Below are 27,011 nucleotides of genomic sequence, written 5' to 3' on the forward strand. Positions count from 1 at the left end.
TTCATTGGATTTGACTAGTATCCCATACAAATTTATCATATCCTTTTATCCATATCCTAACAAGGATATGATATGATATTTTTTTTTAAAGAGACTAATCAATTGGGCCTATAATAATATATTTTGGTTCTTGAGCTTTCTAGTGGTTATTTTCCCCATTAAAATATCCATACCCATTAATTAACAAGGCAAGGCATACCCGTCCGTATTGGGGTCGGTTATGCGGATACCTGACGGATATGAGTATTTTTGACATCCTACCCCTCCCTTCTTCCCATTTTTCCCTTTGTTATCTGATCTATTTTCTTTTACTGTGATTAAATTTTACAGACAAAGCTTCTTCCCTTTTTTTCCCCGGTTATCTTATCTTAATTTTCTTTTGATTTTTGCAGAGACAAAAGCTTTACAAAGAGAAATGAATTGGGCTGAAAACCCTAGATGCACAAAAAGCTTTACAAAGAGAACTGGATTGGGCTGAAAACCCTAGATGATGCAGGTAAGTTCCACTACCGTAAAGACGTAAAGTGATATGAAAACATATGTTGCGCCATTCTTGGTGGACAAGGCATGTGCACAGAGAGCAAGCACACCAAGGGGGAGCAACACTAGACTGAGTGGATTTCCTCACAGAGTGACCCAAAACCAGAAGAAGTGCAGTCACGGGACTTCAACAGAAAGCATACTTAATACATCTAGAGGACTCGTATTTCTTCCATTGAGATTCAAGAAAGAAATCAACTTCATTTACGATGGATTGAACGAAAGGAGCTTTTAGTTCTGCCAGCTACAACATTATTTGAACTTTTACAAAGATAACAGCAAGGCAAGCGAAAAACTTGTCAAGCGCCTCCCAAGTAGCTATTTGCCTTCTCAATATACATGGATGTCCACACTAATACCTCCAAGGCGATCAGCACTCATTGAGCAGCTGGTATCTATATCTAGTTTCTCTTGGGGAATCTTTTGGTGGGTTCCGCAGCGGAGCCACAGACAGGAGATCCCAGTAATGGCTGCCTTACCAACAACTCTAACACGGTAAATCGCGCTCAAGTCCGTCCATATCTCGCTTCCCATGGCACCTGCCCCCATACACGGGTTATAACCATCAAGATCTGCTTCGCTTATAACGACTACAGAGCCATCATCAAATGCCATAATATCCTGCGAAGATGCTGCAGGTGGAGTTTCCAGAATTATATCAGATATTGTGTCGTGCAGACCGCCAATCTTCACCTTAAGATGGTAATATTCCTGAACAGCCTGAAATTGCAACCAATTACAGGTTACAGCAGAGCTAAGGTAAAATAACTATAACTATTGCTTAGACAGACTAAACTGGTTAAGACCACCTAAATGGACCAATCTTCAAAATAATATGACCCAATTAGAAGTTAGCAAAAACAGGTTTTCATTTTGGTGGGTAATTTCCAGAGAAAATTAATAGCAACATCAAGATGATGTTTGGAAATTCCTATGACACATATTATCATTCAATAAACATGTGATGGCAGCTGCAAATCACATTCTATAATGAAGTCCACAAAACATTGCAATGACTACCACTACCCAAGTGAAAAGCCTCATCCGATGATACCTGCCACTGGGATGATGCCAAAAGCACCCTCGGCCGTATTGACCTCACATACTGATATGCACCCTCAGGAGTCATTTGCTGGTGTTGGACCTATAGAGAGGAAGTTCTCAGAAAACCAAGAGAATCATCAAGAAATCAAATAAAATGACGAGATATTTTGTTCCTTCGCCTTTTTTTTTGAGGACTGACCAGATAACAGAGGACAATAGTTGTACTGCGCCCCCGACCAGCTTTACAATGGACGTAAGTCAATTGCCCAGATGATTCATTTTCTTCAGAATGACAAAAGGAGCAACAATGCACATCAGATATATATTAAAAAACTGAAAATTAAATTCAGAATAGGAAAAAGTAAATAGAACTTCCCTTCGTATAAGAGAGCACACAGAAAAGCTATGCGGAAAAAATTGCTTTTACTGCAGATGTAACTAAATTTTATTTGTATATTGCAAGTATCAACATTATTATCATTCAAAATGTTAACCTAAATGACATCTGAGTATGCACCTTTCCATACTCGAGGAGGTAAAACCGTAAAAGGCTACAACTAAAAAATACAAGGATAGGCGCAAAAACCACAACATAATTGCTTTAATAGCACCTTATCACTGGAAAATCCTCCAAAATTGGATTCAGTTTCACTGAAAGAAAATGTTTTAAGCAGCATTTGAACCTCCAACAAGAAAATTTTACCCTCATATGTTCCTACTTTACCTTCTGCTATTTCCTTTTTATACTTATTTCGTGAAAAAAAAACACCTAAACAGACTGTCCAAAATAATCTCATTCCAGTTATTAAATTCAGTTACAGGAGAAAACCACCTCAAATTAGTTGCATAACAAATATTGAATATCACAAGTTGTCAAGCCAAATATTCAGGTTTAACTAATTTCAAAAAATTTGTACTGAAAGGAAACTGATTTCAAACTTATTGCCTTATGAATATGAGCGACAGATCCCAACGGGGCATATTAAGCACCATAAATCTGTATGTTAAGCAAATGTCAGGATTCCCTCCAATCAAACATCAAGTCACAAGTACTCTCATATAGATGGAAGGTACTTGTTTCTGACTAGCATTTAAGAAAGCTCATATAGATGGAAGGTACTTGTTTCTGACTAGCATTTAAGAAAGACTTCATAACAAGTACATACAATTTGAAGGGAGTACTTACTGTGAATAAAATCAACAGCTTTGCATATATCACTCAGGGATGGTGCAAAGCAGTAATCTCTTGTAGGGATCACCAAGTGGTCAATGTCATAAGCCTGCCAAATATTTTTTTTATCAAAAACAATGAGAAATTCAATAACAACATGGCATAGCAGCCAAAATAACAATATAATATAGAAAACTGATGCAAAAGGATGCATAAAAAAAGCCAAAGAAAAAAAAAGCATGACTGTATATGGTAAAGCTTCAAGGGGGAAGGCTGAAATATTAATTGACGGATGTGTTTCAACTTATTAGTGGCATCTAGTATACAAGTCAAACATTCTACATAAAGAGCAGAAATGCATGCAATACTGCAAACAATAAAATTTTTCTTACACGATATAGCGATGTCGGAACCAATGTTTCGTAAGGCTCATTCAGTGTGATAACTCCGTGAACACCGAGTTCCTTAAGGCGAGGAACATCAGTAGGGAATGGAACAGCGCCCAACAATACAAACTGAAAATGAAGATATTAGAAAAAATAAAATTCTGGGCAACACTGAAAAAACAGTGTTTTCATATCCCATTTGTCAATAAGGCCAACTTTGTAACCCTTAACCATTCTAAATTGGACAGACTTGCATACCATAGTGAACTATGAGCCATAAAACTGTTCCAAATAAATATACACATATATATTGAACTATCTCGTAAAATCCTTTCTAAATAATTATATTAACTTCACACATAATGAAAATCACACAATCATATAAAAGAAGATAATTATATAATTCGACATAACCTTAACCTTTTCCTCCTTAAACATTACAAGGTATGCCCATCAATAAAGCATCCATCTCTTATTGAGATAAGATAAGACAATGTTAAAATTTCACACACCACGATGATCCCATAAGGACATAAAAAACTATATCTAAACTAAATGACATATACTATACGTCTATACAGTTATTAAGCATACCATGCCAACAATTGATACGCAAATAGAAAGATAATTCATAAATAATTATAACATAACTAAATATATAATAATATGAAGAATAAACCCTCTCAATCATACAGAAACTCATGACAAACACCATCCAAACATTCCCACACAAAATAAAGCTATTGCAAATTATTATAAAAAAAAAGAGGCTAATAAAAGTATACCTCATGGACTCTATCCCACCAACGGAACTCAGCCTGCATCTTATTCCTAACAACATTGTAAAGGAGAGTGGGGTAAAACAGAGCACGAGCGCCTCCTCCAATCAAAACCCTTTTTGTACCGGAGGGAATGATGCTTCTGCTGTTAAAGCTCTCGTCCTTATGAGAAGAAGTTTGACCTTCCCCCCAATCACTCTCCCCTTTCAATTCCTCAATATACATAGCCCCAACTTAAGACAGAAGTCAAAAAAGAAAAACCCAATTGCAAGCGATCACCCAACCATATACAAAAAAAAGAAACAAATTTTTACATCCCAATCACATAAACCCTAAGTCACCCGCGAAATCGACAAAGAAAACCTACGATTAATTACAAGAAAAACACGTAATAAATTTCGAAACTGATTCATATGGAAAATCAGGATTATGTTTTGAAAAACAAAAAAGTCGGTCAAAGAGGCGGATGCGATGAGAGGAACAGGGATTAGTAATGAATCGCTTCCGGGATTTGGATTTGGAGATGAAAGAGAATAATTTAAAACCCTAACCCTAGAATTCGAGTTGCCTTCAGATGAGAGACTCCTCCAATTTTTGCTCAACAAACTCTCGAATACTGAAAGAGAGGGAGCCCTGAATGCAAATAACTAAATAACAGTTCTTGACACCGGAGGCAAAGATAGTAGCATGTCCAATGACACTTGATAACACATTTTCAAGTGTTGAAAACTGAACTTTATGGAACTAGAGTTCTACAATGGAGACTTGAAAATATACTTTCTTGATAATGACACTTGAAATATAGGTTGTTGTTAAAAATGACACTTGAAATATGAAGTATGTATATAGTTGATGAATAGTGAAGAGAGAGGATGAAAAGGAAGAAAAAGATGATAAAAAGGAAGAGAGAGGTGATGAAAAGGAAGAGAGATGATGAAAAATAAGAAAGAAATGATAAAAAGTAAGAGAGAGAAAATAAAGAAGAATATGAAGTGTTGAAAAGTATGAAGTGTTGATGAATAGTGTATATTGTGGGACCCACTCACCCAATTAAGTTATGCCACGTAGGAGAGAGTAGAAGAGAGAGAATGATTTTGAAGTGCTTGATATAGTTTTTACCACTGGAGTTGCTCTAACGGGTAGTTATCATTGGATTGGGTAATATGGGTTGAACATGCGCCACGTGTCATCAGATGGTTTATTCTTTTTTCCAAAAGCATATGGGAGTGATCGGAAAGGCTTCAATTTCGAGACTTGTATGAGGGCACAGTGTCCCCAACAAAATTAATCTTGAATCTCATCTCTATTACACAAAAAGTTAATCAAACACTTATTCTAATACAGTCACATCAGCAAAACACATATTTCAATACAGCCACATCAGTAAAACACATATTTCTATACACTTTCTATTCTCACCCAACATGTAGGTCAATAACATTTCATTCCTCTATATTATCTACAACAAAACTATACCAAAATATAAAATGTCAATACATCCACATCAGCAAAACACTTTTCACACTACAGTCACATAAGCAAAACACGTTTCACAATACAGTCACATCAACAAAAGATAACATCTTTGTTGGTCCAATGACACTTTACCATTGTAAGTGCCCCTGAGATACAGCATACATGTAAGGGTGTCCACGATCAATTTCGATCGGTTTTTTTTTTTTTTTTTCATAAATGTGATCGACTAATCTCAGTTATTGGCGGTTTGATCGATTTTTTCAGGATTTCGGTCGGTCCTCACTAACATATCTTTGACAATAATCGACCAATCAATCAGTGTGGTCGGTCGATTAGGTCCAAGCGGTTAATTTGGACAGTCCTACATACATAAGTGTCATCTGAACTACTCATGGTTCTCATGATTCACCTTATTTAAGTTCTTGGTAGTAGGTTTGCTTAAGAATAATTAGCATGTATATTTCAAATTTATGAGATAAATTATGTTTTTTTTTTTGACCAAGAAGTATTTGTCATGCTAAAAATTTTTGACTTTTGTTTACATAAATTCATTGACCAGAAAGAAAATCAAAATCCATGGTGTAAGCAGGTGGTATTCTCTTTCACAAGCAATGCAATTTAACTACTCTCCACTAATTCCACACCATATATCATTTTCATTCCCATTTGTTTACTTTTTAAATTTGAAATAAATCTCCATTGAATACATTATTGATCAAATAAGTAATATATTACATGATGATGTATGTATATTGAATCCAATATATTTTGTTTTAGTTGAAAAAAAACTCATGCACCATGACGAAATTGATGACCAAAGCTTGTAAACGAAATATGAAGACTTCAGTATATATAGTGAAATTCAAACTGCGTGAAAGATTTTATCTCGGATTGACATTAACCCAATCGAGTGACATATAAACAAAGGTTGATACCCTCTCACACAACCAATGCGTATGCCAAAGAGCCAACAAACTCTACATATTGAGTACCTATTGAGAAGTCGGGTCATATGTTAATCCAGAGAAGGCAATATTGAGTTCTGTGAGACTGAAACTGAACCTTCTCCTAACCAACACGTTTTTTCAACCTAAAAACCAACGAAGATGGTCAAGAAAAGAAATGCCATGCAGAATGGAGTGACGGACACACCAGGTCCAGCAGAGTGGACAGAATCTGGACCTAGCTGGAGGATTTCCATTAGGAAGAAGGAGCCAAACTGCAGCACAATTGTAAAGGACCTGGTGCACTGTTATTAAAACGACACTGCATTGACATTACCAAGGCGTACCATTGCACAAAATATGAAGATAATCACAGTACCATATAGATATCAGAAAGAAAGTAACCATATTCAATGACTGCCTAAACGAAAGCCAAGCTAAGCTGTTCGATGGGATAATAGCTGCTTGTTCCATGCGTTAGTATTCCCTACTTAAGAATTTGTTTTTACAGCAGCTGAATCCTATTCCACTCATCATATTGCACGTTAAGGTTCATGCAAGTATGGGATAAGGGTAGCTTTAGTCACACCCCGATTTTTTCTAAAGACACCCCAATCTAAGTTGACCATCCATTGTAAAAATCAGTTGACGGAGTGTTTTTAGAAAAAAATCAGGATGTGACTAAAGTTATCTATGGGATAATAGAACTTACAATAGCCCAGTCCAATTGGCCAATTGTAGACTTGCGGTAGAACAGAACTTACAATAGCCCAGTCCAATTCTTACACAGGGCCCATCCACACACACGGGGCTCAATCTCAAAAGGCCACTCACAGTCTAGGGATGTACAAAACCCGTTTATATAACTAGACCAACTTGCGAAAAAGTTAATCTAAGAACAGTCATTCTAAGGGCACTTGCAATGGTAGATTGTTGTTGGGTCAACAAAGACGTTGTCTTTTGTTGATGTGGCTGTATTAGAAAATGTGTTTTGCTGATGTGATTGTATTGAGAGACGTGTTTTGCTGATGTGGCTGTATTGAGATTGTATGTTTTGATGTAGTTTTGTTGGAGACAACATGGAGGCATGAAATGTTGTTGACCTCTATGTTGGGTGGAAAGGGATAATATATAGAAATTTATGTTTTGCTGATGTGGCTGTATTGGGAGAAGTGTTTTTTTGCTGATGTGACTATATTATGAGACGTGATTTGCTTATTTTTTGTGTAATTGAGGTAGGACCTAACCAACATTTTCGTTGGCCCAGCAAATGGGGCACCATTACAGTTGCCCTAACCAAGCATGACGAGTAAGTCCATAATCCCTCCCTTGAAAATGCCAAGGAAAACTTTAGTCACACCCCACTTTTTACTAAAGACACCCCGTCAACTCAGTTTTACAAGGGATGGTCAACTCAAATTGAGGTGTCTTTAGTAAAAGGTGGGGTGTGACTAAAGTTTTCCAAATGCCAATTATCATGCTTTGATAGACCTAGACCAAGTCACAGTCTAGGTCTATCATGGCCCAAGTAGTCTCTAAAGGTTAAAGCTCGGCCCAACTTTTCTCCGGACCCGAGCCGCTCGCGTATGCCCTGCCCTCATGATTTGTAAACGGAATCCCCAAATTCCAATTTGAATGCTCGCTCGCTCAGTCCCTCTTTCATTTTTACTCATTCGCATCTCTGTTGTTTAATTTGAAGTTAACTTCCATTGTTTGCTCCTCTAACGTTAAACAAGCCTTCAATGGAGCGAAAGGGAATGAACGGTACGATGTCTCCCTGGAGCTCTGCCGATTCAGGCGCCAATCCTAGATCGGCACCGCCGCCCCCCGACTACAGCAACCCCGCCGTACAGGTGCGCGAACTTATTGCTGTCTAGATTTGCTTACAGAAGCATCGAGTTCTAAAACCCTAGTTGCTGCTTTTAGGGTTTTAGGACCAGTATTATTTTTCCCCAAACACAGAACTAGTTGTTTTTATTCTCAAGTAATGTATTAATGGGGCATTTGAAGAATCAAACAAAAACGCAGTTAGCGTTCTTGATAATACTCTCTCTGTTTTACGTCTCCATTATTCTTTTGTCAATGGCAATTCAAAGCTGCTGCTAATTCGAATTGCAGGATGCACTGGAACACTTAGCATCTATTGATTTGATTGACCTTTGCAAGGAAGCAAAAGTTGAGCGCTGTAGGGCGACAAGGGATCTGAGAAGCTGTGGGCGTGATGTAAAGGATGTGTTGAACTCATGTGGGCATGCCTCATTGTGTGCGGAGTGCAGTCAGCGGTGTGATGTTTGCCCAATTTGTAGAATCCCAATACCAAAGACCAGTGATAGGCTTCGACTCCGACTTTACTACGAGTGCATACAGGCTGGGCTCATTTCTAGGAGGCTCGAGGAGAGGTTTCAAGAGACAGAAGATTTGGAGAATGAATCAATTGCTGATGTTGAACGTCTCTATTCAATTTTTGATGTTGCTTTGGAGAATGGCTTGACTTCTTTGATTTGCCACTGTATCCTTTTTTCTGCATTAATGGGTGATATATTCCGTGATGAATTATGCAAGTGAACTGATTGAATAGCAGTATAGCACTAGGAGCAATAATAGGGATATCCTGAGAAAGAACTTCCAAATTATGTCATTACTATTTCTTTGTGTAGCAGTATAGCACTAGGTTTTGAAACTTTATCATAAGTCTATTTTTCACCTTTATCGTAGTTTATTTTTCATTTATAAATATTGGATGTTGAAGTTATCTTTAACAGGAGAAAACAGATGTTACAGATGTTTGCATGGACGAAAATGCTGTCTCTAGTGATCCTGTCATTGCTTTCTTGCTGGATGAAGTGGTTGTCAAGGATTGGTGCAAGCTGACATTCAGAAGCATCATCAAGGAGCTCCAACAAATATGTATCCTTGAAACTTGAAACATTTGACTTGAGAAGCCTATTTTAGTTTGTCTTTGTACAATTTTTTTTTTGTTCTCTTTTTTCCCTTAGTTTAAACATATGCGCATTGCCATTTACTTAACCATGCTCCATTAGATAATCTTGAAGTAGAAGAAATGAATTCTAGATTGAGTTCACTTCTTAAATTTTCGGTACATCTGGCTGGCATATCCAACATACTTGAAGTTCTGGGGGCTTCTTTTAAGAATTCTATTTCAGCAAAGCTTGATGATTTGCAGCATCTCCACGAGAGCATATTAAAGACAAAGCAGGTTAGATTTTTGAAGAAGAATTAACTTTTTGATGCACGACTATATCTAGCTATTATGATTCATGTTCTTTAATTTTGTTGTCTTTTTTGAACAATCACGCAAATCCTTGATGTAAGATAAATTTAAAGCAATTAGGTCCCATATAAATGTAGTATACAATGAATTGTCAACTTTTTTCGTATTACTTCAAGCCTTATTTCAGTAATTAATCATTAGATTCATGAGTGTACTAAATAATAATTAGGTTTTACTTATTACTGCTAGGTTTCTATGGCCCCTATGTATTCATTTGGTCCATAATCATATTCTTTTCTTGCTGATTTTGATCTTCAGCATATCGAGATCATGATGTGGTGCATAAGACATCATTTTTTGGAGAATGTGAGGTCTCGCTATACTAACTTTGAATCATGGGAATCTCTTGTCCGTGAGAGGAAATCAGCTGCCATAAAACGTTCGTGGTATGATGCAGTAAGCCATGCAGAAGAGCCTGATAGAAGGGAAGGTTCCCTGTTCATTGAAGATGCTCTGGTGAATCTTGAGGTAGACCTGGGGCATGTGCAGGAAATGGGAGAGGAATCAGCTCTTGCTGTCCTGCAGAAAGATGGGGACTCTTTATTTTTGAGGTCTCAGATAGAGGGAGTGTCGGGATGCTATCCTTTTGAAAATCTTAGAGCAGCTGTTGACATACTTTTTCTACATGGGAGCTCTGATTTGGTGATCGCAAAGCAAGCAATTGTATCCTTTATCTTTTTCACTTCCATTTTGGATTCTTAGTTTTGTTTGATCTTCATTTTATTTCCTTAATTGCTCTCAGTTTCTCTATTACCTCTTTGATCGACATTATACATTGCAAGATGAAGAATGGAGAGACATTGTCGATGACTTTGCCGCCAACTTTGGTGTTTCTAGGCATTTCTTACTTGAATCTTTTGCATTTTATCTACTGGATGACCACACAGATAAAGCTCTGCAGGTAACTTCTGCGTGAGAATTGAGAGGTTTTGGAATTTGAACCCATTTTGCATGTTGGTTTTGGTTAATGCGTTAGATTTAACTATATTCTGGTAAAGCTTCATCCAGAATTCTACAAGTTTCGAGGGCTCATAATTGTGAGTAGTGTTTAAGGAGATAGAAAACTTATCATTCATGTGGTATGTAACTCCTTATGTCATTGTTGGTATGTCTGTAATCAGGTTTTGTCCTTCTGAATGGCTATCAAATCAACATCTTTGCTTGCCTACAGAGTTTTTCCTTGTGCAGCGAGGAGTTGTTATAATGGACTCCTGTGGCTTTGTTATTCGACATTATAACATTAAAAAAAAAATGCTTTTACCATAAGCTACATTAACAGAAATATGAATTATCTACTCATAATCATAATTTAAAAAAAAAAAGAAGAAGAAGAAAGGATGAAATTAGTCGTGTTTCTAACTCACTGTTAAGAGGTGTCATTTGTCTAGCTCGAAGTTTTTTATATTTTTGGTATGTTTTGACATCCTGATTTCACACCCCCTGGCGTTGTTTAATCCAATTCTCTCTTTTTTGCTGCTAAAGAAGAAAAAAAATCCTGATTTGTTATCAGTGTATTCTTTTGGTTTAACCAAAACAAAAGAAATGAGAATTTTTTTTTGGTATGGTTAAGTGATTATTCTTAATAGAACTGAACTGACCAAGGTTTGGCTAGAAGAACTTAGAATTTGTCAAGTTCAAAATATTTGAATCGAGTAATTTTGACTATTTTGAGGGAGGATTAGTGACTGGGTTGCTAGTTCAGAGAATGTTGGTTGAATGTGTGATATTGTGCTAATTGTTTGACTCAAAAATCTGTTGCATAGGAAGCTTGTGACATTCTTCCCGAGATATGTGGCCCAGCTACTCACCCTAAGATTGCACAAGTTCTGTTAGAGAGGCATATGCCTGAGACTGCTCTCATGGTCTTGCGATGGTCTGGGCGTGATGGTGGATCACAGTTGGTTACTCTGGATGAGGCTGTCACTGGTGTTCGGTTGAGGGTGGAGTGTGGACTTCTAACTGAAGCTTTTATGCATCAGAGAATGCTCTGCACCAAAGTTAGAGAAATGAAGCTGAAGTATGCATCATCTGGTGACCCCTCCAATGAATTAAAAGATGGTAGCAGGAGCTGGTTAGAATGGATGAACATATTGGTGACTGAAATCTGTTGCCTCTGTATCCGAAGGAATTTGGTTGATCGAATCATAGAAATGCCTTGGAACTCAGAAGAGGAGAAATATCTCCATGAATGTTTGTTGAATCATGCTATTGATGACCCTTCAACTACAACAGGAAGTCTTCTTGTTGTGTTTTATCTACAGGTAACTACCAACTCCTGATCGTTCTATAACAGCGTCTCCTCATGGAGATGCAATTCTTAGGTAGGCAGATAATTGAGTAAAGTGTTGAATTATGATTCTAGTTCTACTGTTGATGGTTGCGGAGTATTATTTTTCAGATCCATTGTTGTGAATTTGTGAAATTGGACTGGGGGTGAGCCCATTACATGGGCCTAAAATGGGCTTTTGGACACGAGTGGATGGACGGCCTATCTTACCTCAAAAGCTATAGCTCATGAGCTTGGGTCCATCCACTTGTATATAAAGTCAGACACACTCTCGTTTTTTCCATGTGGGACTTGGGGTGTGCATTCTCCAACAATCATCATCAAAATTGATGGATCTAGGGAAATGCTGCATTGTTATTTTTCTTTTTCTGGGATTTATCCACTGTATATCTAAGACATAATATTGAATCTTGTCCGATGTATCAGACTACTATCTGATCGTAAGAGGCCTGTAACATTAATATGGCTTGCATTTCATACCATTCTAATGGGATAACTCTTAACATTAATTTGTCATGTGTTCTTAAAAACTCCTTTTGTTTTAATTGTTTGACGGTTCAACCTTTTTCACTTTTGCCCTTTTTAGGATGGGGAGATTTAGATCAGTCTCCTTGAGGTCCAACCACTTGAATTGGTGGTTCTTGTAGACTACATCCTCTCTGTGGCTGATTTCAAATTTTCTTTTCCTTTGCATTATAGAAAAAATTCTATATCCTAATCCTTCCACTTTGATCTGTGAATAATTAAATATACTTCCATGAGCTTGTTGTTTCCTTTTTTCAAATTTTATTTGGCAAAAAAGGAAAAAAGAAGAAGATCAAGTCTGGCTTTATTGACAAATTGCAAACGTGTCTTTGTTCATTATTTCAGCGCTACAGATATGTTGAGGCATGCCAAGTTGATCGTAAACTTCAAAGTGTGGAGCAGGACTTCATCTCAAGGAATTCAGCCACGGAGATAGTTTCCAGAATGACATCAGTTATCCACTGGAGAGCAGGGTTGGTTGTAAGTGGTCTCAACTTAGATACCACCTTGAGTACTTATTTTCCCAAAAAAGAACTAAATCATATTATGCTTCCTGCACAAGCCATTAGCTTTAAGGATATGGAATTTCAATGTTTAGAGCAATGTTCACTTGGTTTTAGGCTTTTAGCAAAAACACACAACTCTTTCCCAAACACTCATTACACATGGCTTGAGAGCACTCGAGCAAAGTATGTTTGGAGGATGTTTAATTCCTAATATGTTTCTTGTGAGTGAATTTTATTTCATGGTTGATGGAAGTAGACTTCTTCCGTACCAGTGGTGGATGCGTGCATTGCTCGTACATAGTTCTATTCAGCGAAGAAAATCTAGCTAAAAAAGCACTTGCTAAATTAATTGGATTGTTTTTGACAGGACAAGTGTATGAAGTTGTTGCCAGAAGTCCAGGAGCATCAAGTGAATGCTGGTGAATCAACTGGGGTTGATGTTGATTATGGTAAAGTGCCTGTAACATCTGCTCTTTCCGAGCCTCAAGAACCAAAACCAAGCAGTCTATTGATTCCATCTTCAAATCATTCCTCTCTTATTCTACGAGGAGACCATACTACTTCATTGAAACTATCATCTTCTGCTAGTCCAATTAGACAACATTTGCCTGTCAGCAACCCACTTGAACTCCGCAGCTCTGGTTCTCCTTCAATTCTTTATGAAAGATTATTTACTGATGAAGAAAGAGGTCTGAAGAATGAAGTTGGCATTGGCAATAATTTCATGAACAATGAAATGTCTACCCCTGGACTTAAACGGTTTAGTCCTGTGAATGTCACACCCTTCGCTGATATCAAGAAAAGTTCATCAAGAGTTCTTCCAAGTAGCAAATTTCGTGGCATACCATTCGATAAACGCTCACCATCAGTTGAAGAACCTGGCTCTCAAAGCAAATTCCAAAGTACCAGTACTCCCTATCCACGAAGAGTTGTGGCGAATCTCGCGTCTACACCAAGCAGCAATAATGGCCTTCTAAAAGATTCTGCACGCCCAAATGCATCTTCTAAAAAGGTTCAACTAGATAAAGATGATAGACGCTGGAATGTGGTCCCAGCAGATGATGCAACAGATATTTCATGGAGGTGAGAACTTCACCTCTTCATCATTCTATTTCATTTTCTCATATGCTCCCATGGTTATAAGCAAGTTTGAGAACATTTTGGTAGTTTCTCTCTCTTTTTTTGAAATTTTTTTTCCTTCTCAATGCATATGGTTATTTCCTGAAATTAGCTATGGCGAGAAGGGATCTGCCGGTGAGGATGGGAACGCAAATGGTGGTCCAAGATGGAGATCTGATGAAACCAGTGATGAGGAGGAGGCTCAGAGTCTTGAGAGAGCCATTGGTGTAGCTTCTCATACAACTCCAAGAAGCAGAACAAGAAGAAGGTTCGCTCGAAGATGAGGCTTGCAGTTTTCCCATTTTTACTTCAAAATTATTTCTGATATTGTGTTCTCACACAACCCCCAAGTAATGACATTAAGGAGGAAAACTTCAAGGTGTAAGTGAGAGTCTCATAACTTCCTTCATGTGATGGATGCGCTTCTAAAGTTGCCACATCTTGTGAAGTTATTCATATGAGCATACTTTCTTTCCAATTATAGTTTTTGTGTGTCCCTTTTGGACATCTGATAGCTTTTGGCCTGTTCTCTGTTCCTGCCATCACATTGGTAAAATGCAGATTAAAAGGAGTTGAATGTATCAACTCAGGAAGAACTGACCACGTTTTTGTATTGTTTGAAGTAATGCTGAAATCTAGAGAAAGTCTAATCAAGTTCATTATGTTTTAACTTATTGCCTAGTAGTTGATTTGTGGCGGTTTGTTATTGCTCTCTGGCTTCTGGGCCTGAAAGGGCATTGCTCTAACAAAATAAGCATCTACAAAGGTACTGGGTTTTTTTTTTAAAATTTCCAAATAATATTAAGATAAACAAAAATGTGTGAAAGAAGTAAACAAAAAGAGCATGAAGAATTCATACTAAATTTTGGAGGCATAAATTATGGCTTGGTAAAGCCATGTCATAATTTATGTTTAGTTTGTCGTCTTCTTTTTTTTTTAAATTTATGTGGACTGCTAAGTATTCATTCCAGCGTCCATGTTAACTGTGGCAAAGTGGTCTCTGTTTTAAAGTTATGTTCTTTGAGTGAAGAGTTTGATAAAAAAAAGGACAATGTTAGAGTCACTCAAAATTTGATCCCTAAAATTCCTTCAAATCTATGTGGCATTAAAATAGTCATTGATTAAAAACACACATATAGGACCCACTTCATATCCAACACTTCACATTAAATGAGGATCTTTTGGGGGTCACTTTTTGGAGGTCTCAAACATTATTTAAAAAAATATATTTTAGGATGATCAAAATAGGGAAAAGTATATATTTGGGTGACCAAAATGATAATTTACCCACTTTGGCATTTATTTTAATTTTTTCGGGTATTTGAGTGACCCCTACTTTAATTTTATATTCTTTGAGTAACGAGTTTTGGGAAAAATATTTTAGGGTGATCAAAAATCAAAAAATAATATCTTGGTAACCAAAAAATATATATTTTTTTAAACGAAAAGGCAGAATGCGAATCACCATCATCATCTTTATTCATATTTGAATTTGAGAGAGTGACAAGTATTAAGGTAAAAGTTGGAAACAAATGTCAAATCAAATTGTGAGGTGGTCAAAAGGAGACGAAAGAAAAAAGAAAAGACAAAGTTGGTAAAGCAAGCGAGAGTCAGAGAGACGCGTGTCGAAGAACACCCATTGTTGTGACCGCCCTTATTTATGGGTTTACGACATCAAGGAAGAACATTAACGTTGTCCACACGGTCGAATGTCTCGAAGAATGTTGCTCCGGGTATATGCCTAGTATACATATGTGTGCCTTCAATTTCAAGATTAGGGCACATTATAAGGGTACTTCAGAATTACAATTGAAGAAAAGTCGAGGTGTGCTATCGAAAATCTGCTCGACACGTGATCAAAGACGTACCTGGTTGTAATGGGATACCAAATGTACCTCTTAGTTAGGGTTTTATCCGTTTGAATCGTTCAGGGGTGTTAGGTTAGGAGGTGTTCATCCCGAACACCTTTCAACCCTTGACTGTTTCAGGTGTTCAGGAACGTTGGGATAAAACTTCTCTACATCTCAAAACAAAAACAAAATATTATAGTTAAAAATTCCAACACTCTCCAACCCCTCCCAATCCAACACCTTAAACGGGCAAACCCGTAATCAATGGACCTTCTTTGCCATAAAAAGAGAAGCAATTATATACAAACCATAGGGGGAAAAAAATAAGAAGCAGCAATTATATACGAATATGCGTCATAGCCACGTGGACGATCCATATAACACATGTGGATTCAGACCGAGATTGTGTTATTTTTTCAGGAAACTCTCGACCCTACACGGCTACACGTGTCCGACCTTATTCAGTTACCCTCTTTTCCATCCAATTGTTAGACAGGGTTGACCACGCCTTTTTTTTCCCCTCCCTTTTTTTAGGACATAAAAAAGAACATAAATGATGTTTTACTTTTTATGAAATTATTAGGTGGCATTTTACTATTTTTATTGGTTAAGTGTGGTGACAAAATTGCAAACATCAAGACAAAAATTGTATTGTGATATGCTTATAATAATATTTCCATTTCGATCATAATATTTACCAAATATTTTTTTTTGTTCAATTGCTTACTTTCTATAACATGTTTATTGCTGTGTGTGTGTGTTTGGTTCAAAAAAAAATATGACATGTTTATTACTTTTTTTTTTGTTATTTCAAATATATAAAAATCTTATCCATAGAGAGAGAATAGATAAGGAAGGCATCTTTAAATAAAAATAACGCCTTTTACACGGTCGGTGGTGGCCCCCAACTCGCATTTGACGGTCTAACCTTTCCTTCGTAGATTAGGAGTACCAAAATTCTATCTGATCTGAATGAAATTTGTTCGATCGAAATTTCATCAAGTTTGAACATAAGTTATATGTTTAAAATTCGGATCCAAATTCAAAATTTTTATCTAGTTTAAAATTGGATACGGGCCCAAACACTTGTTAGGACCTTGGCCCTTATTAAGTTGTTGTCTGATTTACTTCTCCAGATTTAAATCAATTTGGGTTTGGTTAATTAAGTATGTCCTCCTCTAGACTCCTCCTCTCCCAGCTCTGGCGCCCCCTCCCGTCCCCCTTCTTCTTCCCCTCTCCTTCTTTCTTTCTCTTCCTGCCTCCATCTCCTCTTCCTTCTTTCCCCATCTTCTCTCTCTCCTTCTCCCCCTTTCCTCTTCTCTGCCTCTTTCCTCCCCTCTTCCCCCCTTCTTTCCTCTTCTTTTCCTCCCATTGGTTAGATATGACCTTTCTTCACTCAGATCTTTTTTTTTTTGGTTATGTTTTCGTGATTTGAATAAGGATTTTGCAGGGATTCTCTTCTCCGGATTTCAATCTCATTCAGTTGTCGCGGATCTTCGATCATCGATGTTTTCGGTGTTCCGACGACATTAATTCAGAATTTTAGTAATAAGATTTCAGTTATGAGGGGGTTTGGTCTATCTCGTTTGCAGAGTTGCCAAGATCTGGTTGTAGATCTAAGTTGTAATCTGTGTTTTTTTTTTTTTTTTTTCTATTTAGTTTTTGTTATCCAACTTAGACCAGTAGAGTCGGCTCGTTGGACAGTGGTTCGACGGTGTCTGGTGTAATCTGGTGTCGTCCAGTAATGTCTGGCAATGTTCGGTTTAGCATTTGTGTTTTATTATTTTGTTCTTATTTTTTTAGTTTATAGGTTGTATTCTACCTTTAAGGTGCTCCAAGTGTCTACGGGCCTCAATTATTCAATTTATTGATCTAATACAATGAGGTCTATGACATTCTCTTCAAAAAAAAAAAGAAATTGAATCCGGGTTGGGCCGAACATATAAATATATCATAAAACGTGATGTTATCCAAACCATAATCATTTCGAAACCAATTTTTGGTCACCCTATTTGTAGATAAATTATGACAAGATCATGATTTGTCGACAAAAAATCGACGGCTAGAAATCAAAATTAATATTTGCTTAGATTAAACACGAACACAACTAATGTATTCCCATTATCCATAAAACGTAAGTTTGGGTATTTTAATTTATAACGTTTCATTTCAATTTCATCGCTCTTTCCTCCTCTCTCTCTCTCTCTCTCTCTCTCTCTCTCTCATACATCTGAAGAAACTGAGGAGCAGAGACCAGCGAGGACCCAACTGGGGGTCACTTGATCCGGGTCGTTGAAAGTTCGAAACTTTATTGGTATCTGACGAGAGAATCCGAATTTGCTCCGATTCGGTTGATATGACGCGGCGGTGCTCGCATTGCAGCCACAACGGGCATAACTCACGGACATGCCCGAACCGCGGGGTCAAGCTCTTCGGGGTCAGACTCACTGACGGGTCGATTCGAAAGAGTGCTAGCATGGGCAATCTCAGCCACTATACCGGGTCAACCAATTCGCTCGCTAATGGATCCAATTCTCCTAGCGAGACCCCTGATCACGGCTCCGCCGCCGATGGATATACGTCTGAGGATTTCGTTCCTGGGTCTTCAACGAGCCGTGAAAGAAAAAAAGGTTCGGTGATTTGTTTCTGGTGTATTCTCATTTGTGGTGTTTGGTTTGAATTTGAGAGAGCTTTGATTGTTTATGTGATCAATCATTTTATTCACATCTGAATCTACATGATTCGCGTTAAATATATTTTTGGAAACTTGGCCTTCTCAGTTTTGAGCTATCATTACTGTTTGTTTCCTTAAAATATAGTAAGGGATTGGATTGGAAATTGAAACTGGTATAGTTTATTGAAAGAGTCTAATAAAGTAATCACTGCTTTTATAGCTTAGGCCATTTGTCCTTTCTAGATATATAGGTAAGGAAGCCTGTGTTTGTTCCCTATGGCCTATGGGTTGCCCTTCTTTGGTGGGGGTGAGGGGCCGTTTTAAGTATCTAACGTTTAGTTGTGTTTGCGCAGGGCTTCCCTTGTTTCATAAAGAAAAAAAAAGTTTTTCAAGTCAATTAATTAGGTCATGGGATGAATATAATTGTTTATAAATTGGTCATATGGGAATTGTGGTTGATAAATGTTGTTAATTGCTTATATGGGGTTAATTACTGTTGTTTTTGGTTCTGAGTTGATATGAGATTGGGAAAAGATGCAAGATGTTTGTTTGGATCTGAAAACAAACAAACATGGCTGGTAGACAAATATTATCAGCTTAGTCTCTCTAATGGAATGTAAGAGTTTCCAAGGTCTGAAAGCAGTCCTCAAGGCATCTTTCATTTGATGGCGTGTGAGAAGGTATGGCACCTTAAAGCAGTCAAATTATCTAGAGACTAGAATACTTTGTTCTCATGGTATTGTCATCCAGTAAGAAGTGGAAAAAAGAAGAAGTATTATGTACATGAGAAAGATAGCTAAGAGATACTGTTGCCATGTCATCTCTGACTTGGTGTTGCAAACTTGCAATTGAGATTTATAATCAGGAGCTGGTCAATTTAATGAATGCTAAGATTTAATTCATGATTGATTGCAGTTCACTTACTTTATGGGCTATAACTTGTTGTGCAGGTGTTCCATGGACTGAAGATGAGCATAGGATGTTTCTACTTGGGCTGCAGAAGCTTGGGAAAGGCGATTGGCGTGGAATTGCACGCAATTATGTCATGTCAAGGACACCTACTCAAGTGGCCAGCCATGCTCAGAAATATTTCATCAGGCAAACAAATATGTCTAGGAGGAAAAGACGTTCCAGCCTGTTTGATATTGTAGCAGATTCAGTAAGCACCCAGATCCTTCTTGCATTCCATACTTGTACAGATATATCATACATAAATGCCCTCCTCTCTTGCTGCCTCCCATGCATTTGGCATGCTGCAGAAGCTTTCCTCCTTTCCTTGGGAGAAAACCGTGGTGTCTCTGGTGTCCTGTTTTCCCAGTTAATTGAAATGAATTACTGGCGCTGCAGTTCATATAACGTGGACAAGCCTATCTTTCCATGGATTGTCTCTATTTGATTGAGTTGGTTCACTTTAATGGCATTTACTGTGAATTTGAGCAATTTCTTACTTAACTTTCTTGCCACACTTTAATATCTGTAACTATGTTGTGAAGTGTTTTTGTATCCATTGTTGGTATTCCTTATCCTCGTCCTTGCTTTCCATCACAATTTGCAGTCAGTCGACACTCCAATGGCGTCTCAGGAATTTTACTCAGTCGACCATCCCCTGGCTGAAGGACAAAATGAAAACCCTTTGCCTCCGGTTGCTGCTGCTCCTCCTCCCCATCCTTTGGATGACGATTGTGAGTCGATGCATTCTACTAATTCCAACGACAATGATGGGGAACCTACTATTCCAAAACTAGAAGGCTCACAACCTGCTTATCCAGTGATAAATCCTGCTTATTTCTCCCCATTCTTCCCATATTCAGTTCCATATTGGCCAGGTTTCAGTGCAGAGCCACCTAAGCAGGAGACACATGAGGTGCTGAAGCCAACAGCCGTCCACTCAAAGAGCCCAATTAATGTTGATGAGCTGATTGGCATGTCGAAACTTAGTCTAGGCGACTCTATTGGTAGTGCTGGATCCTCCTCTTTATCACTAAAATTGCATGAAGGTTCCTCTAGGCAGTCGGCTTTCCATGCTAATCCAGCCTCAAATACTTCGGGCATGAATTCGAGCGGCAGCCCAATCCATGCAGCTTGAAAGGCTGCTTCTGCTGGGATTAAGAGTACAACTTAGGTCAGTGCTTGTAAGCTCTACAGGATCTGTTTATATTAGAGACTAGCTTGTGCAGAGTCTTGGTTGAGTCATATGTTTGTTTGTGGAATCATCTTAATAAGGTAGTCTTATTTTAGGGTAATTTAGTTTGTTTCAGTCAGCTTTTAGGGCTGTATGAACTTAATTAGAAATTATTTGAATTCTTAACACTTTCAATGTTATGCTAACCCTTGTTTAAGGAAGGTGTTTGCGCTTTATGTTCATTTTTGTGTATAAAATACCTCCAGTCTAGGAAGAACAGATACGGAATATGACACTAATATTTTGACACGGGAATTTCAAAATTTGGACACAACAAGGACACTTGTACATAAATATATATCTAAGTTATATATTAGAAATTAACATAAACAAATACTTCTCTATTATGACAATATTATAATAAAATTCAAACACAAAGTTAAAACTAGAATGAGATTAGAAATCTCATCAATCTTGTTACCTTTTGTTTCATTTTATCATCATTGCGACAAGCGAAAAAATAGCAAGATGATTCTTAAACAGTGAAGACAATTATCAGCATAACTAAAAAATCGTGAAGTAAAGAAAAGATTGTGCACCTCTATGTCATGCTTTTCATTTTCATGTGATTCATCTTTATCAATTATCATTGCCACCATTTCTAGCCCGTCAAGAGACAAGCTAGCAACACTAAGCATGAGTGACATGTCCTAAAGTGTCCATAACATCTCATGGCGTGTCTATTTTTTTTTTAAAAAGGGACATTGCCTGACATGTGTCCAAGCCAAGTCAGTCTCCAAATAGTGTTCGATATCGGGATGCCGCCATTTTAGAGGTATCTGTGCTTCCTAACCTCCAATCAATTGGTCCAAATGAGCTCCGAATGTCAACACATTAATTCTTAGCCTAACCAAGTATGACGGCTTTAGGAATCAATTTTAAGCCTAACGGTTCGGAGAGACTCTTTCCTATTTAGAGATTAGAAGTTCGATTCCTATCAAATTCTTATGTGAAATTTTCATGTGTCTGTCTAATATGCATGATTTGCGGGATATTGTGTAGGGATATAAGTTTTCTAGTGCGTATTAAAAAAATATTTTACTTTATGTGTGATTTGTGGGCTATTATTCATGGATACAAATTTACTAAAAATTCATTTTTGTACGGAATATAAACTAATAAGTTAGACATCGTGAGTTCCGTCTAAAATACAATTAGCTGCCCATTGTTCTCTTTTAAGAAACTAGAACTAAGGCGGCTACCAAATAAATGGGCCCGTCTAAAAGGCCGAATTATAGATAGAGGGAGCCCATTCTAAAAGGGCCAAAACTACTCAATAGATCCAAAGAAAAATTTAAGGTTTAGAGTCCTAATAATTAATATTATTAAATTAGGCCCAAAGATTGAGTAAGCCCACGCTTGTGAGGCCCAAAGTAGTCAGAAGCATTTCCACTAGTTCGGAAGTTCTGAGAGGAAGAGAAGACGGATAGAAACTACAAGCATGAAAAACCTTTTTAATCTCAACAGAGCCAAAAGAAAACCCTACCAACGTAGATCTTCGCTCATACTCGTCTCAATCTCTTCTCTCATCCTCTTCTTCTTCATCGTATCCTACAATCAAATCCCCAAGTCTCTCTTTTCAATCCGATTAACCGACAATCAACCGCCACAATGCCGGGCCAAAATCTCAACAGCGAGAGAGAAATTCATGTTGTACGCTCCGCACAGTGGATTCAACAACCAGCTCTCGGAGTTCAAGAATGCTCTGTTGATGGCGGGTATATTGAACCGGACATTGATTGTACCACCGATTCTTGATCATCATGCTGTTGCTCTTGGCAGTTGCCCTAAGTTTAGGGTATTGGGTCCCAAAGAGATTCGCCTTTCTGTTTGGGATCACGTTATTGAGCTCCTACGGGCTGGGAGGTTAGTGGGTCTGGTCTCTTTTTCTCTCTAAATATGCGGTCTCCCTATAATTTTTCGAATCCCCTTTTGAGCTCTTTTTTTTTTCCCATCATAGAATTCTGGTTATCTATTGTTCAAATTTATTCTACTGTTCTACATAAATTCTTAAGTCTGTGTAATGTAGTTCATTTTTTCTGTGATTGCTTGGTGAGAAAATTTTGAGAGAAGAAATTGAGAAATTTTATTTTTGTAGAGCAAGGCCACCTAGTTTGTTATATTAAGTTCGTTGTTTGGGACGTCATTCTTGCATTGCATTGTTTCATGTTTATGCTGTGGAATTGTATGGGATTTTAAGGTTTTGTTTTTTACCCTCTATTGCAGGTACATCTCCTTTGCTGACATAATTGATATTTCATCTTTAGGATCTCCCTCGGCTGTTGTTAAAACCATTGATTTCAGGGTTTTTGCATCCATGTGGTGTGTTGCAGATATTGATTTTGTTTGCTTAAATGAATTTGATTCCCAGTCTTCTTTGTTTGAAAGCTTAAAACAGTGTGGGAATCTACTTTCTGGGATCTATGGTAACATAGACAATTGCTTGTATGCGTTGGATGAAGATTGCAGAACTACTGTCTGGACATACCAAAATGGCGAAGGGGATGCAGTATTAGATTCATTTCAACCTGATGAACAACTCAAGTCGAAAAAACACATCTCATATGTTAGGAAACGGCAAGATGTGTTTAAGACCCTTGGACCTGGTTCTGTAGCTGAATCAGCTGCAGTTTTGGCATTTGGAAGCCTTTTCACAGCCCCTTACAAAGGGTCAGAGCTATATATTGATATCCATGAAGCTCGAAGGGATCCATTGGTACAGTCTTTGATTGAAAACATTAAATTTCTTCCATTTGTCCCTGAAGTTGTAAATGCAGGGAAGAAATTTGCATTAGAAACCATAAAGGTTCCTTTCCTTTGTGCTCAGCTTAGGTTGTTAGATGGGCAGTTCAAGAACCACTGGAAGGCTACTTTTATAAACTTAAAACAAATGCTGGAATCCTTAAGGCAAAGGGGTTCTCGACCTATTCGTATTTTTGTGATGACTGATCTTCCTGAGGGTAATTGGACTGGTAGTTACTTGGGGGATTTGGCCAGAGATTCAGAGAGTTTCAAGTTGTATTCTTTGAAAGAAGATGACGAGTTTGTAATTCAAACAGCCAGAAAAATTGCAGCTGCAGGACATGGCTTGAGGTCTCAGTCTTTTCGAAGAACTCTTGATAGGGTTGACAAGCAAAAGAAACCTTGTGCAGCTCAAAAACTTCCAGACGTACTTCTGTATATAGAGGAAGCCATATGCAGTTGTGCTTCACTTGGTTTTGTTGGAACTGCTGGTTCGACAGTTGCTGAGAATATAGAGCTGATGAGAAAGTTTGATGTATGTTCAACTCATAGCGTGACGGTATCATGATCCTAGCAGAAGCCTAAGGATCTAAAGGAATCTTCCTGAGTTACTTCATTCATTCCACGAGACTAATAGCTTGACCGCAGCATGACCTTTGTATTTGGTCATGATGAATTCTGATTCATTGAGTTCTCTTCAGATGTCAAATGTTGAGGAGTTTGGACGCATTTATTTATACTATTCTACCGTGCAAGATTGATGAATCTAAGCACTGCTATTTCTGTGTAAGGTGATGGTATCTACGGTCGCATGCAATCATCATTCTCAATTATCTCCTCCATAAAAAAGATTGAGCATCATGTTTCTCGGAGGACTTTTCCGTGTAAGTTCCAACTTGGCCAAGGTTACAGGTTGTCTTAATATCACATATACGAGGAAAAGTGGTGGTTACTTCTTACCGGCTTTGACAGGTAGATTTGCTGTCTCTCGGGTGTATTTCTTTTGTTGATGCCCAGATAATTTATGTATCTAACCAGTTAATGAAGTTGTGGATGTAAAATTGCTCATATGTGGAGAGTTAGGAGAGTGATTAGTTTTTGTCAGATGCACAACAGCACCATAACTAGGGCGTTGATTATTTTCTGTGTATGTGATGTACTGATACCTGTGTCATTTTTATGAAGATTTCCACCATGCTCGGCAAATGGTGAGCTTATTGCAATATATATCCTGATGGAAACTACCTTGGCAGAAGTTGTAATTGCATTTTTCCTAAAGTGCTTGTTCAAATGCTCTATCTGTTTTGCTTATTATTACATTTTCCCTCTGCCTTTGGGTTCTCTTTTTCTACTCCAGTTGAGTAGAAGCCAAGTTTCCTTATGCAAACTGCAAACCTATCATCTTTGAGACTGTAACCCATGATTTTTTTTATAAATGAAAGTGGTTTCTAGCTGCAGGTACAATCAGGGGCGGAGCTAGAAAATAATGTTAGGGTGAGCTAATCTTAAAATGATATCACATTAAGCCACCCAAAAAACTTGTGGGGGCTGCTCGGGAAAATTCTTTTAGTGCTATTTATAATGGAGCATTTAGTTGAAAATGATATTATCGATGAACAACTCCTAAGTACACAAACAATTTTAGCCAACTCTTAACTACCATAGTGACTACTATGGTAGTGATGTCTCACTGCAAAAAATAAAAAAATTTACAAGACGTTACTCACATAATTTTTATATCAAAAGTGATCAATAAGTTTACACCAAAATGTAAATATGAAATTTGGTCTTTATTGTTAGGGTTTTTGTGGGTTTATTTTCATGTAAGGATGATTTTGGACTAGTGAACTAATATTGGATGTAAAATTTTTTTTAAAAAAAATGGTGCCCTTATCGCCCTGGGGTCGAAGCAGCAACTTTGGCTACTTTGCCGCAATACCAGCACTGATTTTAGCTATTTATTTAAATGTAACATCATAACATAGGTTAACCCTTCTTAGGATGCATGCCCGTGTCATTGGCTCACAGAACCCAAAAAACCCTAAAGATGCTGCTTCACTGGGTAAATGCCGGCCATTTCTTACGATTTTACCAATACTCAAGTGATCACTTTTACAAATGCATTGATAATTTGACAGTTTCAACTCCATGATAATTGGAGATAAAATGGTCCATTTGATGCATCATATATTATATTATTATTGTCTTTTAACAATAAATTGTAAACCATAAATAAACAATAATTTTTCATCCCAAAAACAGAGACAATTTCTAGACAATAATATATTGTCAATTTTCAAATGGTATTATATGGGACAATTTGGAGACAATTTGCAACAATTTTCTTTTTTTAACCCTCACTTTAATACCATCATTCTCTCTCAAACTTTTTTACCCCACATTTTTAGTTTGGATTAGTTGATAATTTAATTCTTTAAATAAAAATTATTAAAAATTATTTGAAAAGTAATTGCTGATAATATATTTATTTTAATTTTTATTAATTATTATTTATTTATTTTACCATTTATTTTAATGTGTTTCAACTTTAATGTATAATACCCCTACACGTAATTTACACAACTATTTTAACACCATTTATGCTACTAACAAAAGTACAACCAAACACCTATCAATATTTCAAGAACCATATCTACTACCCTTTATTATCTACCATATATATTACTGTCAAAATTGTGCGCCAAATGGACCCAAAGATTTTTCATGAGTTTGTAGCATTCTCATACATACCCAAATATATATATTCTCGAGCAAGCAGTGGTGGACGAAGCGGAAGCGAGAATGTCGGCTTGAGTAATGCAAACATTGGTGAGAATTCAATGCCCCGAAAACCTAAGGGTTCCTCTGCAAGGTTCGTTCATGGAGAGTGAGTCAGGGCCTAAGATCAGGCCGAAAGGCGTAGTCGATGGACAACAAGTGAATATTCTTGTACTGCCCCTTGTTGATCCCGAGGGACGGAGGAGGCTAGGTTGGTCGAAAGATGGTTATCGGTTCAATGACGCAAGGTGTCCTTAATTTTTTGGGGTAAGAAAGGGTAGAGAAAATGCCTCGAGCCAATGTTCGAGTACCAGGCGCTAAAGTAACCCATGCCATACTCCTAGGAAAAGCTCGAACGACCTTCAACAAAAGGGTACCTATACCCAAAACCAACACAGGTGGGTAGGTAGAGAATACTTAGGGGCGCGAGACAACTCTCTCTAAGGAACTCAGCAAAATAATCCTGTAACTTTGGGAGAAGGGGTATCTCCTCACAAAGGGAGTCATAGTGACCAGACCTGGGCGACAGTTTCCCAAAAACACAAGTATTCGCAAAGTCGTAAGACCGTGTATGGGGGTTGACGCCTGCCCAGTACTTGAAGGCCAAGGAAGGTGGTGACCTAATGACAGGGGAGCCAACTACCGAAGCTTCGGTGAACGGTGGCCGTAATTATAATGGTCCTAAGGTAGCGAAATTCCTTGTCGGGTAAGTTATG

General features: G+C 37.6%; 4 protein-coding genes across 4 annotated transcripts; 3 read left to right on the forward strand and 1 right to left on the reverse strand.

Moving 5' to 3' along the window:
• Nucleotides 1-680: 680 nt before the first annotated feature.
• On the reverse strand, nt 681-4,579 carry LOC119980240 (phosphatidylglycerophosphate phosphatase PTPMT1-like). The gene is made up of 6 exons (XM_038822859.1): nt 3,927-4,579; nt 3,148-3,270; nt 2,771-2,864; nt 1,784-1,866; nt 1,595-1,684; nt 681-1,260 (listed from the first exon to the last, which is right to left on the reverse strand). Exons 1-6 carry the CDS (start codon nt 4,143-4,145, stop codon nt 871-873), a joined length of 999 nt encoding a protein of 332 aa, XP_038678787.1. The 5' UTR covers nt 4,146-4,579; the 3' UTR covers nt 681-870.
• Nucleotides 4,580-7,884: 3,305 nt separating this feature from the next.
• Nucleotides 7,885-14,723, forward strand: LOC119981139 (E3 ubiquitin-protein ligase HOS1-like). The gene is made up of 10 exons (XM_038824173.1): nt 7,885-8,193; nt 8,459-8,849; nt 9,113-9,247; nt 9,382-9,557; nt 9,891-10,295; nt 10,375-10,533; nt 11,396-11,893; nt 12,790-12,924; nt 13,318-14,033; nt 14,182-14,723. The coding sequence occupies exons 1-10, from the start codon at nt 8,083-8,085 to the stop codon at nt 14,351-14,353; spliced, it is 2,898 nt and encodes a 965-aa protein (XP_038680101.1). The 5' UTR covers nt 7,885-8,082; the 3' UTR covers nt 14,354-14,723.
• Nucleotides 14,724-18,093: 3,370 nt separating this feature from the next.
• On the forward strand, nt 18,094-20,957 carry LOC119981258 (transcription factor MYBS3-like). Its single transcript, XM_038824313.1, has 3 exons — nt 18,094-18,549; nt 19,544-19,752; nt 20,149-20,957. Exons 1-3 carry the CDS (start codon nt 18,276-18,278, stop codon nt 20,677-20,679), a joined length of 1,014 nt encoding a protein of 337 aa, XP_038680241.1. The 5' UTR covers nt 18,094-18,275; the 3' UTR covers nt 20,680-20,957.
• A 1,237-nt stretch (nt 20,958-22,194) lies between these two features.
• On the forward strand, nt 22,195-24,779 carry LOC119980343 (O-fucosyltransferase 30). Its single transcript, XM_038823007.1, has 2 exons — nt 22,195-22,641; nt 23,002-24,779. The coding sequence occupies exons 1-2, from the start codon at nt 22,217-22,219 to the stop codon at nt 24,083-24,085; spliced, it is 1,509 nt and encodes a 502-aa protein (XP_038678935.1). The 5' UTR covers nt 22,195-22,216; the 3' UTR covers nt 24,086-24,779.
• Nucleotides 24,780-27,011: the final 2,232 nt, after the last annotated feature.

Source organism: Tripterygium wilfordii, chromosome 16 (genome assembly GCF_013401445.1).
Source record: "Tripterygium wilfordii isolate XIE 37 chromosome 16, ASM1340144v1, whole genome shotgun sequence".
In the NCBI taxonomy this organism is placed as follows: domain Eukaryota; kingdom Viridiplantae; phylum Streptophyta; class Magnoliopsida; order Celastrales; family Celastraceae; genus Tripterygium; species Tripterygium wilfordii.

Coding starts and splice junctions, on each gene's coding strand:
- LOC119980240 (XM_038822859.1), bottom strand. CDS start 4,145: ATGTATATTGAGGAATTGAAAGGGGAGAGTGATTGGGGGGAAGGTCAA. Junction 1,867..2,770: donor AGCTGTTGATTTTATTCACA/GTAAGTACTCCC, acceptor GTCATTCTGAAG/AAAATGAATCATCTGGGCAA. Junction 1,685..1,783: donor CTATTGTCCTCTGTTATCTG/GTCAGTCCTCAA, acceptor TCCTCTCTATAG/GTCCAACACCAGCAAATGAC.
- LOC119981139 (XM_038824173.1), top strand. CDS start 8,083: ATGGAGCGAAAGGGAATGAACGGTACGATGTCTCCCTGGAGCTCTGCC. Junction 10,296..10,374: donor TGATCGCAAAGCAAGCAATT/GTATCCTTTATC, acceptor AATTGCTCTCAG/TTTCTCTATTACCTCTTTGA. Junction 14,034..14,181: donor GCAACAGATATTTCATGGAG/GTGAGAACTTCA, acceptor TCCTGAAATTAG/CTATGGCGAGAAGGGATCTG.
- LOC119981258 (XM_038824313.1), top strand. CDS start 18,276: ATGACGCGGCGGTGCTCGCATTGCAGCCACAACGGGCATAACTCACGG. Junction 18,550..19,543: donor GAGCCGTGAAAGAAAAAAAG/GTTCGGTGATTT, acceptor CTTGTTGTGCAG/GTGTTCCATGGACTGAAGAT. Junction 19,753..20,148: donor TTGATATTGTAGCAGATTCA/GTAAGCACCCAG, acceptor CACAATTTGCAG/TCAGTCGACACTCCAATGGC.
- LOC119980343 (XM_038823007.1), top strand. CDS start 22,217: ATGAAAAACCTTTTTAATCTCAACAGAGCCAAAAGAAAACCCTACCAA. Junction 22,642..23,001: donor GAGCTCCTACGGGCTGGGAG/GTTAGTGGGTCT, acceptor CCTCTATTGCAG/GTACATCTCCTTTGCTGACA.